Source organism: Phoenix dactylifera, unplaced genomic scaffold (genome assembly GCF_009389715.1).
Source record: "Phoenix dactylifera cultivar Barhee BC4 unplaced genomic scaffold, palm_55x_up_171113_PBpolish2nd_filt_p 001409F, whole genome shotgun sequence".
Classification (NCBI taxonomy): Eukaryota; Viridiplantae; Streptophyta; class Magnoliopsida; order Arecales; family Arecaceae; genus Phoenix; species Phoenix dactylifera.
Window position 1 is genome coordinate 47164 of NW_024068731.1, and position 17273 is coordinate 64436.

At 40.2% G+C, this 17273-nt stretch overlaps 2 protein-coding genes across 4 annotated transcripts; both read left to right on the forward strand.

Moving 5' to 3' along the window:
- Positions 1-2989: 2989 nt before the first annotated feature.
- Positions 2990-3922, forward strand: LOC120108585 (phospholipid-transporting ATPase 1-like). The gene is made up of 2 exons (XM_039122242.1): positions 2990-3583; positions 3917-3922. Exons 1-2 carry the CDS (start codon positions 2990-2992, stop codon positions 3920-3922), a joined length of 600 nt encoding a protein of 199 aa, XP_038978170.1.
- A 25-nt stretch (positions 3923-3947) lies between these two features.
- Positions 3948-15294, forward strand: LOC103722401 (protein WHAT'S THIS FACTOR 1 homolog, chloroplastic). Of its 3 annotated transcripts, none has more exons than XM_008812949.4 (3): positions 3948-5405; positions 14416-14474; positions 14680-15294. In XM_008812949.4, exon 1 carries the CDS (start codon positions 3983-3985, stop codon positions 5216-5218), a length of 1236 nt encoding a protein of 411 aa, XP_008811171.2. In that variant the 5' UTR covers positions 3948-3982; the 3' UTR covers positions 5219-5405; positions 14416-14474; positions 14680-15294. The 3 variants fall into 3 exon arrangements, with proteins under 3 accessions (XP_008811171.2, XP_008811173.2, XP_008811172.2); XM_008812951.4 differs by lacking the exon at positions 14416-14474 and having other exon boundaries at positions 14680-14906; positions 14987-15294; XM_008812950.4 differs by lacking the exon at positions 14416-14474.
- The last annotated feature ends 1979 nt before the right edge of the window (positions 15295-17273 follow it).

Here is a 17273-nt window from a genome sequence, read left to right on the forward strand (position 1 = left end):
AGTTCTATATTAGTTATGTACCGGATAGATCTTGGGTAATTATATAAAGTTAAGAAATTAAAATAATACATTCTAGCTAATCTTTTTGGATAAAATCTTGAATTGTTATAAATAGTATATATCAGAGCAGATCCGGTCCATAGTCTATATGGACTAGAAGATACTTCAGCATGAATCTACTAGGACTGATTACAAGCCGATCGTGGTATTTTGCAATTAGATTTGTAATACTTATAAATGGATTTATATAGATTTGGATCCTTAGCACGGCGAGGTTACTAGAACTTAAATAGGAAGGAGTTTGTGAGAACTTATGAGGGTATGTTTAGTTTCATATCAGTTAGGCGCTAGGTATATTTTGGATATTTATACAGGACCAATGAACTCAAATAATATCTTTTGGCTAGCCTTTCTGAATTAGGTCCTAAATTATTACAAAAACACTGCTACTGTCCAGACCAGCTAAAGAGGATATTTGCTCTCTTTCTATTTCTTCTAACAAATCATCACATCAGCTAGCTCTCTTTAGCACCCAAGTCTCAGCTACCGCATGGCATCATCATTTTGGACATCTCGGCTTTCATTTACCATCTTCTATAAAATCTAGTGAGTGGCACAAGCATGGTAGGTCAAATATTAGTTTTAGAGCTACTTAGCATAAGATTAAACTAGTTAAGCAATAATCTAAACTACTAAGGAAGCATAAAATAAAATTTAAAACCTAAAAGCTAAGAAAACTAAGGAACTAACTAATTAGGGATAAGTAGTATCTTCCCATCTTACAATTGGAAGGGCTCTATCATCACCAAGTACTTAACTGAGCAACACCATTGTAGCATGTTGCAACTAAGGACTCTATCATCTGGCTTGCTGCCAATTCCCAGAATTTACCAAGCTAGATGAATACAGAGGATATATAGGGTGTGTTTATAGACTTTAGGAGCTCTATAAGGGATTAGGACAACCGGGTATCCTTAGTGTCCAAGTTAAACATGAAAATAAACTCCTAATACATCATTATTAAGCAAACTTATCCAAATAAGGCTTCCTGAAGAAAAACTTTTCTTACATTAACCTAACAGCCGTCAGAATAGTACATATGGTAGCTATTTTGTTGCCGCAATAGGTTGTGAAAATTCTACCTTGGTCAACTCAGGGTCTTTGGTTTTCTCAGACGATGTGCAGGCACGGCCGTTTTTTCTTCGGACGGTATCTTGGCTTCCATCGAATGACATGGTGTCAGACTTAGACTTGAAGTTTTAGTGGCTTTCTAGAAGGCTTTGCTGACCCTCTTTCTTCTGACGATGGACTTCATACCATTGGAATGGCAGATGTTCTGCCAAATCAATGTTGCTTGGTTTCCGGTCGGGCTTGACTTTTTTGTTTTTGTCCTTTGACTTTTTATTTGATATCGATACAGTTTGTGAAATTTATTAAATAGCCAAAAGTAGAAAGTTACTGTTTCATGCTTTCATTAATGAAATTTCTACTGCACCACTCTTTCTTGTTTTTTTTTTTTTTTTGGCTAAAGCGAAAGGGGTAGGGGGGGAGGAAGGAACAAGCCCACCCCCGCATAGCAGCCCCCACTGGGCCCACGCCCCGCCAGGAGAATGTTCGATGCGGGCAGAAATGGCCGTGTGTTGGGCACCCCGACCGGTTTTACTCATACCCTCTCCATCCGTAGACCCGGCTCAGCTACTCCTCTAAGCTCTGGCTCCCCGACCGGTTTTACTCATACCCTCTCCATCCGTAGGCCCGGCTCAGCTACTCCTCTAAGCTCTGGCTCGAGTCCCACGTGTGAGTACGTCACACCCGGCACCACCCCGGCTACTAGCGGTTCAAGAGCGGTCCTACACCACAAGTCCAAGCAGTGGCCAAAGTAGTGAGCTCCGGTCCACAATTTAATCGTCGCCGCAGCGATTCGAACTTGGGACCTTGTGGTTAGAATTGCTGCCCAGTACCACTAGGCTACCACCTTGGTGGCACCACTCTTTCTTGTTCATTGTGATGTGTTGGGGCCGCCCAAGTTGCCTCTGTTTCTATATGGCTTTTGTAGATACACATGGTTCTATCCATTGCAGTCAAAATATGAAGATCTCATTTGCTTTCATCTCTTCAAAAATATAGCAGAAAATTTATTTTCCACCACTATCAAATATTTATTTTCCACCATTATTATTTGCTCTTATTTTCCACAACTTTAATCTTGATCATTGCCCTCATGAAAAGTGTTAGGTAGCAAGATTATATTCATTGCCACCAGCGGCAGCCAAATCAAAAACTTCTATTGGCAATTATCGTCCAAACCACTCGGTAAAATGGCTACATAAAATCGCCACTCATTATCAAGCAAGCCACCCATCAATTTATTTAAACATAGTTTTTTGCATAACAGCAAATCGCTGAGCCACTAATCTCTAATCAACAATCTTTTTCTTTAAGGATCTATTTAGATAATTCTATTGGATCTTTGGATAATCCTAGTGGATTCTTAGCGTTAGCATTGGAAACAGGATTTTTGGTATTATATAATATGAGGTCTAGCCTAGTCTATGTCAGCTAAACCCATTCGAATCTATATTCCTATAGGATGGAAAAAAATAATAATATACTTTTTTTTATTCCTATAAAATTTGGGCCGGCCCATTCTGAAAAAAATGATTGCCCGGTTAATCCAAATAGATTTGGACTGCCCAGGTTATCCAAACGGGCCTAAATGGGATAAAAAGACCCTGCGGTAGAGTTGGGCACTGGGCCGGGCCGCCCATGGCCCGGCACGGCCCGGCACGAAGCGGGCCGTGCCTGGCACGGCCCGCTTGCTACAGTACCGGGCCGTGCCAGGCACGGCCCATTCAAGGGGGCCGGGCTGGGTCACACTTTTCTGGCCCGCGGGCCGAGCCCGGCACGGCCCATTAGGGCCTGGGCTGGCACGGCCCGCGGGCCAAGAACGGCACGGCCCTGCGAGGCCAACGAGACCATCCCCTGCGACATGGTCCTCCTCTCCACCGCCCTTATATCTCCTTCCTCCCCACTTGCTACCTCCCACATGGTCTCTGACTCCAGCTCCGAACCCCGCCACGAACCCAACCCCATTCTCCCACTATCTCGCCCTCTGCTCCCCACCCCCAATTCTTCTGCTCCTATGGACCTGCAACCTGACCCCGCCGGGTCGGCCGCGACCCAGCCCGAGTCCCCCGACGCCCGACTGGTCTTCGTCTCCCATCCGGACCGGACGGCCACCCAACACCGCAGCCCCGCCGGCAACGCCATCCGCACCACCAAATATAACTTTATAACGTTCATTCCGCGAAATCTCTACGAGCAGTTCCGCCGCGTCGCCTACATCTACTTCTTCATCCTCGCCTGCATGAACCAGATCCCCCAGCTCACCGTCTACGGCCGCGAAACCGCCTTCGTCCCCCTCGGCGTCGTCCTCTTCCTCACCGCCGTCAAGGACGGCTACGAGGACTGGCAGCGCCACCGCTCCGACAACCGCGAGAACAACCGCTCCGCTGCGGTCCTCCTCCCCTCCGGCGGACAATTCGCCCCCAAGAAGTGGAAGGACATCCGGGTCGGTGACGTGGTCCGTTTGCGCTCGTGCCGTGCCGGGCCCGGCCCGCCAATCCACGGGCCTGAGGCCGGGCCGGGCTTCGGTTTTTCGCTGAGCGGGCCGTGCCGGGCACGGCCCGCTAACGAAACGGGCCGTGCCGGGCCGGCCCGGCCCAGGCCCACCGGGCTACGGTCTAAACGGGCCATGCCTGGCCCGGCCCGTTTCGTTACCGGGCACGGCCCGCTAACGAAACGGGCCGGGCCAGGCATGGCCCGTTTAGACCGTAGCCCGGTGGGCCTGGGCCGGGCCGGCCCGGCACGGCCCGATGCCCATCGCTACCCTGCGGTATCAACACCACCCATGAAGCAGTAATCTTATATCATAACGACTCGAACCTCAATCGTAAAGCCTCTCCCTCTCCCAAGCGAGCTCATGGCATGGCGCCGCTTCGCCACCGCCAACCTCTCCTCCCTTCTCTCCCCAAAACCTAACCCCAACCGCAACCTCCCCTCCGGCGCCGCCTCCGCCGCCCCCTCCGCTCCCTCCGCCGCTGACGTCCTCCCCTTCCTCAACTGCCGGCAGCGGAAGAAGCTCCGGAAGAAGCTGCAGAGCCCCCGCGTGCGGCCCATCCAGCACGACGCCGGCCGCCTCGTCCCCCACTTCGAGACCATCCTCCACGGCGAAGCCCACCTCCGCTTCATCACCCGCACCAAGTCCTTCCTCGCCGGCCTCCCCGGCCGGGGCCTCCCCCTCGCCGACGCCGGCAAGCTCCACCGCGAGCTTGGCTTCCCTCGCGGCCGCAAGGTCTCCCGCTTCGCCGCCCGTCACCCCCTCCTCCTCCACCTCCCCCGCCTCCCCCCCGACTCCAAGCCCTACCTCGCCTTCACCCCCCTCATGGATTCCCTCCTCGAAGAGGAGCGCGCCCTCATGGACGCCATGGAGCCCCAACGCGTCACAACTGTCCGCAAGCTTCTCATGATCTCCGCCCGCCGCCGGATCCCCCTCGCCAAGCTCCATCACTGCCGCCTCCTATTTGGCCTCCCCGACGACTTCCGCGATCGGGTCCGCAAGTACCCGGACTTCTTCCGCATCGCCGTGGACCCCGACGGCCGCCATGTGCTCGAGCTCGTGGAGTGGGATCCGGCGCTTGCCGTCAGTACCCTGGAGCGCGACTTTGTCCCCGATGAGGCCCGGGTTCTGAGGACCTTCAAATTTACCATTCCCCATGGAAAGTCCTTACCTCTGGAGGAGGATGACGAGAGAACGTTGAACTCTCTGACTACTCTCCCCTTGGTGTCGCCATATTCTGATGGGTCGGAGCTGAAGCCATGGTCGCTGGAGGCAGAGAAATACCGGGTAGGCGTGATTCATGAATTCCTGAGCTTGACATTGGAGAAGAGGGCTTGGATTCACCATCTTGTGGAGTTCAAGGAAGAGTTTAGCCTCACAAAGCATACGTACCAGATGCTTTTGAAGCAGCCCCGGGCATTTTATCTTGCAGGCACTGCAATGAACTGGGCTGTATTCTTGAAGGATGCTTATAAGGATGATGGGAGTTTGATCGAGAAGGACCCGCAGGTGGTGTTCAATGAGAAATTGCATAGATATGCATGCATGACAGAATCCGAAGGAGGCGAGGCAATTGTTGAAAAAAGGATTAATGGCTGATAGTGGCTATTTTATATATTAATGTAGATTGATTTGAGAAGGGAACATCATTGGCAATGAAGGCAGCAGGGCAGGCTGGGTCTATTTGATTGCTGCTGGAACTGGCATCTTGCATGAGATTGGGGCTTTGAGGCAACTTCCTCCATTTTAGGGGTATTTGAGTAATTCAGTTACAGGCTATTGACTGGTAACTTCTTGTTCTCATTGACATATTATTTTTTCTTTGTTGAACTTACACATCACTGATTCACTTTTCTTGCTTTATTTTGGTTTGTCGCTAACATCTTAGTAATGTGTAATTCTTTCAATCAAATCAATTAATTGTTCCAATACTTAAGCTAAGCCTTCATTTTTTTTCAAATCACATTGTACCTGTTAATATAACATAAGATTATGATAGGATAAAAACAAATTACATAGATTACCAAAATAACAAAGATAAACTATATAGTGTAATCCTATAATAAGCCTATAATGGCAGCATGTAGATATTATTCTAGAATAGAAGGCAAATAATTCAACCTGTGTTAATAAGACTTATGACTTGTGTGGCTCAGTTTTGCCATTCTTGCAGTACAATCCATGACTGTTATTTCATAGATGATGCGTAGTTCATCTCCTTATGTTTAGTAAAATCTTTTTGCAGGAAATATATCAATATTCAGTCTTGTTTTGTAATAGATTAAAAATTATTGATATATATTTGTAGATATATTGTTGTATATGATGATGTTCATTATGTCTATTTTTTAATGTTTGGCACCTTATAGCATTATCTGGTATTGGTACCTATTCATGCATCTCAACTTAGGATTATAGCTTTATGATGTGTGTTGACATGGATGAGTTAAGTGAGAAAACAAAGCAAGTTGGCCTTAGAGGCATCCAAATTGTGGACTGTCATACTTGGTAAATCTTATTGGAATCTAACTTATGACCAAATGTATAATATATTTTTATCAGATTATGCTCTGAAATGGAGCAAAAGACAAAAGGAGTGCAAATTAATTCATTGTGATTTAGTTGGAGTCATGGTAGCAATATCTACGGAAATGTGCAAAAGAAAGCTAAGAACAGTCTAAGACTGGTCACATGAATAGAAAAGTAGAAATGCACCCTTGGAGACAATGTAGCACTTAAAGAAAAGAATCCTACAATTAAGCTTAAAAGAGGTAAATGTTTCCTTCTTTCTTGTTGGGTAGGGAAGTAGGTGCTATGACAACAAAAGAGAGAGTCCACTTCTGGTGTAAGCTGACTAGTATTCAATTGCATGTTTGGAACTTGAGAACTTTTAAAATCTTGTCAGCCTCTTAGGACTCCAAAGGAAGTGGATTTTGATAGTCCTAATTTGCTGAAACATGGAGTAATGTTATATTGGAGAATATGAAGGATATTCTTGTAGTAGTAGTTTCTATACAAGTCTTTGTGTTAATAAGTGGGTTATCAAAAGATCCATGCTTGTCAGAGGATGAGGATTTGGCATTGGTAATGGTGAAGCTAGGATCTTGCAAGGGAAGGAGTGATGGACTTGATTCGAGTAGTTTTGCTGGGTGGCTTGGAGATGAGATGATGAAATCAGATGTTTGATGTCAGAGAGTAACAAGCATATCTATGATTTTGACCTTTTCAAGACTTGCAATTTGAGTTTGTAATACTGGTTGCTTGAATGTATATGTTCCGAGATGTTTAAGGCATTCAAAGTATAGGATTTCCATCCTTTTTAGCATGCATTGTGGAAGGTGTAACTAATGAGTGATTCTCCTCAACTAGGATTGGGTTTGGGTGGAATTTTTTTGGCAAGCCAGGTCAATAATTCACAAAGTACCAGTAAAGACTATGTGCATTTTCATTTTGATTCAAGTATATAGAGTGAAAGAGTTGAATGATAGTTGCATTGGGAAACATTTGATAGAAAGCTATTATAGGTTAGATGATAATGATGCAAGTTCTCTTAATGTGACTTGGGCTACTTGAGGGAGTGGATTAAGGTTATAAAGATTATTGAATTAAGTGAGTTAACTAAGGTTTTAAAGGGCACTGAAGCTTCATTTACAAGTATTCTAAATGTAGTCTGTTTTAGTAGAATGTCCTTTTGGTATGGATACTAACAAGGTTTGCTGTCTCAATACCGGATATTGTATCAATACCATGCTGTTACAATATTGATACGCTCAGTACGGGAGTCGGTTCGGCATACCAAGACTCGGTCTGCATCTTGGTTTGGTATTGGTATGGTGCAGTATGTCCGGTATGGGATGGTACGCACCGTTATGGCGAACCATGGATACTGGAATGTTGATTGGTTGGTTCTTGCAACTAGGATGTTGAATATGGCCTAGCATTGAAAAGCCAAAGATCCTAACAATTAGGGTGGACCGAGATTGATCAAACCATAGATTTTTCTTGAGAGCCTCATTTTTATAATTTTCTTGGTGGAAATAGAACTTCATAAATTCATTGTCCTATGCTATAGTTCTCACCTATTTATTAAGTCTCAATTGGGAGATAATGCTATTATAATAGAGAACCTTCTCACTTTCTGTCAAAAGACCCCATACCTTTTGTCTCTCTGCCTACTTTCTTCTATCTCTTCATCTCATCCTCTCTTTAGCCTCTAATCCAACTTTCCATCTTGTTGCTTTTCTACAATCCATGCATATATGCCTTCATATGTCTATGCATCTATAAGTGTGGCTGTGGCTTGGATCAGATTGTCTCTTTAACCTTGGGCATGTAGGATGAGGCAGTCTTGCCATGTATTTTTTGTTTTCAAAGAGTTGTGGATGTCTCAAGTTTTTCGTGTTTAACCCTTTTCTCTTTTTCCTCCTTGCTTCATCTATTGTTTCACTTATATGGTATTTTAGAAACCTTTGCCTTTTTCATTTTTGAAATAGATTATGTTTGCTTTTATGCTGGCAAAGTAGGTCAGGTTTGTTGTTAGTACTGGTTGGTAATGGGTGTGACTACTACTAGTGAAAAGTCGAAAATGACAATAACAATATTACTATTAAAAAAAAGAAATTGGCAATGACAATAATGATCTAGATGTCAAAATGGAAGATAGTGTGAAGTGTACTTTTCTCATGCTTCCAACTCGAATGCATGAGCCAAGGCACATGACAAATAACTGCATATCCCATAGTTCTAGGTTCTAAAAGACGTGCAAGGTGTAATACTTGGAATTCATAATCCTACAACAATATCCACAAAAAGAAATATTCTACTCAAATTCCACATGACAAACAATTGTCAGGCTCAAAGCATCCATTAACCACACTATTAAAAAAAACCAACTACTAACTAGAATCCAATCCAACAAATCTCCAAAACTAAGGAAATCCACTAATACGAAATTTTGAAAACATATATTTATCAAAGTTGCTGACAGCCACAACATACTAAGTTATAGCACAACTAAGGCTAACAAGAACTAAGACAATAGTTCCAAACCAAAGGGCATGTTTGGTAGTGCTTTAAAAAAGTGCTTTTGTGATTAATGCACAAAGCACTTCCAAAGGACAATGTGTTTGGCAACATTTTACGAAAAGTGCTGCTGTAGTTGGACCTTTCTTTTGCACTACTATGGATAGTAAATAATAGGAAAGATTGGATTCAACTATTGACTACTTCTAGCGGAAATAAAAACGCTTTTTAGGAGGAGCTAGAAAACCTTGCTTCTGGCTTCTTCTCTTTTTATAAAACAGAAGCAACACCAAACATAGTCTAAGCCTTCCATGCTCACTACCTGTAACCAGTAGCCAGTTCTTGGTGTTTTCAAAAGAAAAACAAAAACATGGAAAAGTGAGCTAATTAGCCCAATAAGTTACCATTAACACCACTAGAGGGATCAAGCCTAAGTAAAATAGATAAATAAATAAATAACAGTAAGTTCATGAAAATATTGGAAGTAAATTATGAAACAAAGAGTAATTACAATCTCACTTTGTAAGCAATCAGTAATTTTAAAAATTCAACAAGTGATAACTTGTAAAAGAGGTGGAACAATTAAACTATAATAAAAAAATAATTGTTGAACATTTTCAATGAGTTTTCTGAAAATTTAGCTATACAATTTATTCACTCTCTGTGTCTTTATGATTATGGCCACAATTAGCCCCATGAGATGGCCTGAAACCACATTTGGCCATCTGGTATTGGCTTGAAATCACATTTGGTCCTATGATGGAGGCATGGAAGAAACTAGTTTTTGAGTATAATAATACCAACGATTAGCACAACCCCATTTTGCCCTGTAACAAGGCTTGAAAGAAAATAGTCTTTGAGTACAACAATGGAAATGATGAGCCTACTAGCTAGGCGGGATCATAGTCAAACTGAGAAAGTTCAGACAAGTCATAATTTTGTTTTCGGTATCATTCTCAAAGGTTCACCAATGTCCAAAACCCAGTTAAGATTTAGAATTTCCAAAGTAATTCGCATAAACAAAGCTCCCAAAATGTAAATAATCCTTTCATTTTCAAATTGACACAAATTCCTAAAATAACAGGTTTCCATCTCAATAAATGTTAAGAGCCTTGTTGCTCCTCCGTACTTCATCCAAGTTATAAAAATATTGTATTTATAAAAAACATAAACTATTTATTTTCATAATATAAGTTTTTAATGTGTAACCATAAAATCAAGCTTTCAAGGGGATACAATTAGCTAATTTTGCAATACAAACTATTTAAAAGCTAAGCACATGATACCATGTTTTCAATGTAATGAATCCATCTAATGTCATTTCGAATAAATAATTATATAAAATTTAATTTTCAACCTATTATAAGTGATAGAGGTAACTTACCAAATCACGAGTACTTATAAGTAGATCTTTCCAACAAGGAGCAACGACTGCACTATCCCAACCTTAGACAACACGATCATGACATTTATTTAGATTCATATGACTACTCAAAAGCTCGATCCTAGGTCTAAAACATAGATCTTCCCCCATAGGGGGCTGCATAACCTTTCTTTCATGGCTAAACCACAAAGCCTAAACAATTAAGAAGCCCTCTAGGTGCACTACAACTTAGGGCAGAAAATCCACAAGAACAACCACCAAATGGTGGCTCTAGGCAAGGGAAAACTACTACTTGGTAGCCTGGGGCTGAAGCTTAATCTTGCTATATGTCCCATAAAACACAAGAAAACCCCTAAATAAATTTATTTAAAGTAGTAAGACTATTGCACTGCTGATATTCATGGAGAAATAATTGCAATAATCATAAAATGGGAACATCTGAGATCTATCATTTGAAGAATTCTATTATACATGAGCCTTACCCTGACATGCATGATCAATCTATATAGATTTTAAATGCACATAGGACTCCAAAATTATAGGGTGAGGTATTTAACTAAATGCAATCACCTGATGATTCATGCCTTCTATCCTCCTCTTATTCCTTGAGATGAGAAGCCCTAGCCTCTAGCCTTGAGAGAAAACAAGATGGGAAGGAGAATATTAGCCGGTTTGCTCGTAACGATAGAAGTACATATGAGAGATAGCGAGCAATAGAAGGAGAGATCGAGTGAGAGATGAGAGAGAAGAGAAGAAAGAGTTGCCTATCCTGAGAGGATGCGAGAGAGTGCAGCAAGAAGAGGGCTTGACATGAGAGAAAAACGGAGAGAGATTCTCAACATAAGGAAGAGTGTGTGAGAGGGAGGAAGACAAGAGGGACGAGCATACTGGACAGAGAGCATGGGCATGTAAGAGAGGTAGGAGAAAGAGAGAGGGAGCATGGGGCATGCAAGAGAGAGATACAAGAGAGAGAGAGAGAGAGCATCGGTGGTAAGAGTGAGAAAAAGGGGGTGTGTGTTTGGAGGCAGAGAGAGAGAGAGACAAAGAGGGGTGCAGGCATGTTGTGCAGAGAGAGGCATCAGGGCTTACACACCATAGAGCGCTCCCCTTTCCCTCCAAACCGAGTGATATTCAATTCACCCAGTCAAGTAGAGCTGGATCTCCTCAGTTATTTTTCTTAAAGGTATTATAACTTCTCATCCTACAATTAGTGCTCAGTTTCTCAAATTGGAAGATGCTTGATTCTTCTGTAATTACTTGTTATTAAAAGGAATTGCTTGGAATAATTTAAAACCTCATCTGCAACACCTTTACAAGCTTTCTTGCAGATTTACGTTCAAAATTGTGATATCAGAATTTTGCTGCTTTTCCAGGTGAGCAACCTTCTTACCTTTTCCTATTGAACCTAGTGCAAAGAAGCCACCACTCTGGTTTGCTTCCAAGTTCCAAACTTGAAGGTTTTTTATGTTATAACAGTAGCGTCCTTACGAGATCCCACTGTAGAAGGCTTTATAGATGCAATAAACCACCAGATATTTTAAGAAATACTAATCACAACCTCCTATGCTTCCATCTTTTCGATCACTCTACAATTAAGAGCAATTTCAGCAACCAGTCTGCATCCCATTGAACATCTCAGTTTTAGATTTTGGCTTTGTTCACCAATTAAACCACCAGATCATGCTACGCTAGTTATCTTTGTGCGACTCAGAATTTAGAGAGTGAATGACATATATTGACATTTGGCAAGATTTTGTCTTCGCACACCTAAGCGATCTTTCAAACAAAATGAACTTCTTTTCCTCTGAAGAATGGGGTATTTAGGCACAGTATTGATAATTGAAAGGCAGCCGTTGTGCATGGGTCGTAGATCATCCTTAATGGAGTCTATTTATTTGTATACTGGAATCGAATGTGAAGGTATGCTAACAACTGATCATCCTGGATGCTTAATCTCATAATGGAAAATTTTAGTCAAAATTCAAACCTCTCAAGGAATAGAGGATATCAGTTTTGATGCAGCTAGTTTCATTCTGGTAAAAATTTGTCTTGACAATAACCAACCTAATACTAGGGTTGCAAGCTAGTGAGATTGGATGACGTTGTGTATAGGTGTGGCAAAATATGATCCGACCCGCCAACCTGATCCGTGTTCAACCCGCCATAAACAGGTTTGGGTTTGGCCTAAACAGGTTCGGGTCGTAAACAGGTTGACCCGTTTAACCTGTTTAGTAATTGGGTCGGATACGGGTTTTAGATATCTGATCCGTTTAACCCGTATAACCTGTTTAATTTTTGGGCTGATAGATAAGGAAATAAGGACCACAGGCCCACAACCCACAAGGCCTACAGGCTACCGCTCGGCCCAACTCACCGCTCGGCCCAGCTCCCCACGTCGGCCCAGCTCCCCGCGTCTGCCTAATTTCAGCGCGAGCCGTGAGGTTCACGAATCACGATTCACGACTCCATCACTCCACCCGTCCACACTCATGTTCTCCATTCTCCTGTTCTCCATTCTTTTTAGGGTTAGGGTTAGCTCTAGCGCCGCCGCCGCCCGAGTTCTTTGCCTGTCCCTCTTCCCCTCTCCTCCGGACCTCCGCCCTCTCCTCTCTCATGTCGGCTACTTCCGCCTCCCCGTGCGGCACAGCAACTCAAGGGTTTCGACGGCTCGGACCCGAGCAGCGGGCGGCGACGAAGGAGCCACGGCGGAGGAGAAATCTCACAGCCGCCATGGAGCTGAGGAGCAAGACGAAAGAAAAGGAGCAGAGAAATTAGAAAGAAGGGAAGAGAAACGGTGAGTCGTACTCGTATCTCTCTTAATCTCTTCATTTCAAACTAACAGTCACCCTCTCTCTCTTGCCAAAGCCCCAACCCCCCACCTCTGTCTCTCTCCGTCTAACCCTCCCACAGTCCCACCTCTCTCTCTCTCCGTCGAAGCCTCCCAACCGCTCCACATCTCTCTGTTGCCGAACGGAACCCCAAGGTCCCCAATCCCCCACCTCTCTCTCTCTCCCCGTCGAACCTCCCATCTCTCTCTCTCTCTCTCTCTCTTGCCGGTGGATGACGACGATAGCGGGCCGACTACCGAGGAGCGCCGATAAGCTCCCCGATGGGGAAGACGAGGGAAACAGTGAAGCACCGATGACCGAGCACGGGTAATTTCTAATCTCTCTCCTTTTTTTGAGTATTTTATTTCTAATTATTTATAATAATATTTAGTTAAACGGGTAAGCATAAACGAACCCGACCTGTTTAATTGATCCGTTTATTAAACAGGTTAAACGGGTCGGATCGGATTATCTGTTTATTAAACAGGTTGGGTTCAGATTGTAATTTCTGACCTGTTTAATAAATAGGTCAGATTCAGGTTTATATATTTCGGACCCGTTTAATATCTGACCCGACCCGTTTATGTCTGACCCGACCCGATTGCCACCCCTAGTTGTGTATGATCTAAGCTTGATCCACTTAAACTCAGATTTGGATGGATAAGATTTAAGGTTTATTTTATTGATCCATCAGGTCTTTAGCTCAAATCAGAAAATAGACAACCACAACATTAACCATAGGAAATTGGTGTAATTGGATTACTTTTTATCGTAAATGTATCTCGTAAAAAGATAACATTTATAACAAGATATATGCTTTCTTAGCAACCTGTCCACATACTAACAATCACATGTTGTTACTATTGAGAACCCGAATAGTTGATTTACTACATTAAGTTATTCCTAAAAGCACCTTAGTTTCTTAAATTCAAGGAGGGTCTGGATGGTGCAGAAAAAAAAATATTGTATTTGTTTTAGATTGGTTTTGCTTGGCATCAATCCATATCTGAATTGAGAAATAAGTTTTTTTTTATCCAAGCATGATACAAATTACCATGGCTCAGATAGGACCCCTGTATTTTTGAGTTGGTTTAAATCAACAATGGGTCAATTGGATCCACTTGCAGCTGTAATGAATATGTTTAGAATTCAACCATTTGTTTTGCAAGTAATTTCCATGAGTTATTTGATGATGTGTGCTCCAATCAGTAAGTTTTCCGGTGCTTTTTTTATCAACATGACCTTTATAAAAAAAATCATTTTCTTTTCTCATAAACGAGAAAATGCATGGAAAATTCTTAGGGAATAATGGATAAGAATCTAATAAACCATGCAGTCTACTGATAGCCAGAGGTTAATATTTAAGATTCCTTATATCTTTTATGCATTTTCATAGGTTTGTATATGTCATTGAGAGCTTCTGCTTTTTGTTTTTTAGGATATTTCCTTACCTCTTCCCATCTTCTGTTTCCTGTGTGACACCTTACATCCCTTTTTGAAAGTGATAAGTAACATGTAACTTATTTTTTCCTCAAGTAATTAATTTCTTTTAAATCATGTAGGCAACAAGAAAGCGACCAGCAACTACAAACAATTTGTACAACTACCCTAATTAAAGCAAGTAATGCCAGAAGTCTCTGATTCCCGTTTCTTTGTTTCATTTGCAAGTCTACAATGTCTGCTCTCACCTTTGTGCAGGAATAGGTGAAGCAGCATGTTCTCCATGTTGCATCCCTAATACCTACTAATCGATATCTACAGTCAATTTTATCTCTCATATATGATTTCTTTTCTTCTGAACCGAGTGTTTGATGCTTGTCTTGCAGAGTATGGCACAAGTGTTGGTGCTTGCCCTTCAAGCTGTGTATTGATTTTTCTGCTCGTCACCTTTTCTGGTCCTGCACTTGTTCATAGCTCTCAAACCCTTGTTTGCCTGTCTCGCCAGCCTCCTCTGATAAATCGGACCTGCTATCCTCAAAGTTTGGCCCCCTGCAATGCTGCTAGTTGCCACCTTCCTTGGCCTCATTTTTTTTTTATGGCGCTATTTGTTCAGGTAAACAAGCTGTGGGAGTTCGAGACAGCTTTCTACAACCAATTGACCCCAACTTTGCTCTGCTTTGGATTGCCTGACAGGTTGAGGTCCAATGGAGGGTTGTGGCCAATGAGCTGTAAGAGGGCCTTGCCTGTGGTTAAATTATTAAAGCTTAGGTCAAGAACTGAAATCTTTTGAAGCTTATGAAGCCCCTGTAGACTGCTGATTTTATTTCCAACAAGATATAGCTGTCAGATGAGAAAGCGGTTTGACAGTCCTGAAGAAGTCATTGGACAATTATTTTCAGTTCAGTTACTGATGATTGGTTTTTAAATCTGTGTCCAAGAAAGCACTTGGCTTAAAGATATATGCATCAAAAGAAATTAAGAAGGCAGCAAAATTTACTGTACATCCAGTGCCTACCATGATTGCTATCATGACTGATTTGGGAGATGGGATTATAAATTAGATCACGATTGCAAACTCGTGTCAGGTTTCCGACCTCCTCGATCACTTTGATCTTGTTCCTGGGCAAATCAAGGATGTGAAGGCCTGTAGGTAGAGAAATTGGAGGAATATGTGCTGCAGTAGCAACAAACAACAGCGGGAGGCTACAATCTTATTATAGATTTTTACTAGTAAATAAAATTATTTTCATGTTATAAAATTTTATATTTTATGAGCTATTCCTAGCTATTATGATAGTATATAATAAGTTATAATAGTAAAATAAAATACAAATAAAAATTTAAGTCGAAACAATAATAAGATTACTTGAAATAAAAGAATTATAAATATATCTTAAGTATTATTAAAATAAATAAAAGAATAGTTACTAAATCAAAAGGTTTTTTATGGTTAACTTAGCTTTTTTGATGAATGAGAAGAGGCTTTTATTAATTATTACTATAATTTGTATTTTTAATTTGTTATCGTTCTCTGCTTCTATTTTATTCTAGTATAAAAGTAAAACTTATACTCAAAATCTCAAGTAATATGTGAAAACATATCTTTGAAATCAAAGACAAAAGCCAAACCCACTTAACCCCGAGGCCATTCTGAATTGAATTTAACAATCTCATGTAGATCTGTTGTACATGACATGTTGATGGAGTAGTTGTTCACTTTTCATCATAACACTGGTGATCGTTATTTTTGACCTTCAACGCATAACAACTCAATCTTGTCCCTATCTTGGTTCCTAAGAAAAGGGCAAGATACACAACATTTATTTATAAATGCTTAAATTTATATTGAAAGTATAGTAGAGTAAGAAAACTATGCCTTTCTTTAATTTTGAATATCTTAGGCCCTGTTTGGGGGAGCTGCTGGCAGTAGAGCTGTTGGAAGTAGAGTTGTTGGAAGTAGAGCTGTCTGAAGTAGAGCTGTTATAAAAAGTTGTTTGCTGTTTGGTAACTACATTCGTAAAGTGCTGTGGTACTTTGTTTTGTGTTTGGTAAACAAACTGAGAAAGTACTTTTGTATGACAAAATTACCATAAAGGACATTGCATAGTATTATACAACAGAACATAATAAAACATAACATAAATTAATACATAAATATACGATATAGTATAATATTATTGTAATATAAAATAATATTATGTTAATATAGCATAATAGTAATATAATTATTAGAGTAAATTAATATTTGGAAATATAACATAATATTAAATTATTTAACATAACATATTAATGTATTATGATATAATGTAATATATATTATATTTATAGTATAATACAATAATAAAAGTATAAAATATTATAATTATTAATATAAATTAATTTCTCATAATATAACATAATATTAAATTCTTTAAAATAACATATTAATGTATTATAATGTAATATAATATAATATTTATAGTATAATACAATAATATAGGTATAAAATATTATAATTATTATTATAAATTAATTTTCCATAATATAACATAATATTAAATTATTTCAAATAACATATTAATGTATTATAATGTAATGTAATATAATATAATTTTTATAGTATAATACAATAATAAAGGTATAAAATATTATAATTATTAGTATAAATTAATTTTTCATAATATAACATAATATTAAATTATTTAACATAACATATTAATGTATTATGATATAATATAATATGATATTATATTTATAGTATAATAAAAAATAAAGGTATAAAATATTATAATTATTAGTATAAATTAATTTTCCATAATATAACATAATATTAAATTATTTAACATAACATATTAATGTATTATGATATAATATAATATGATATTATATTTATAGTATAATACAAAAATAAAGGTATAAAATATTATAATTATTAGTATAAAATAATTTTTCATAATAATTTTTCATAATTTTTCATAAAATAATTTTCCACGGTCCAGGG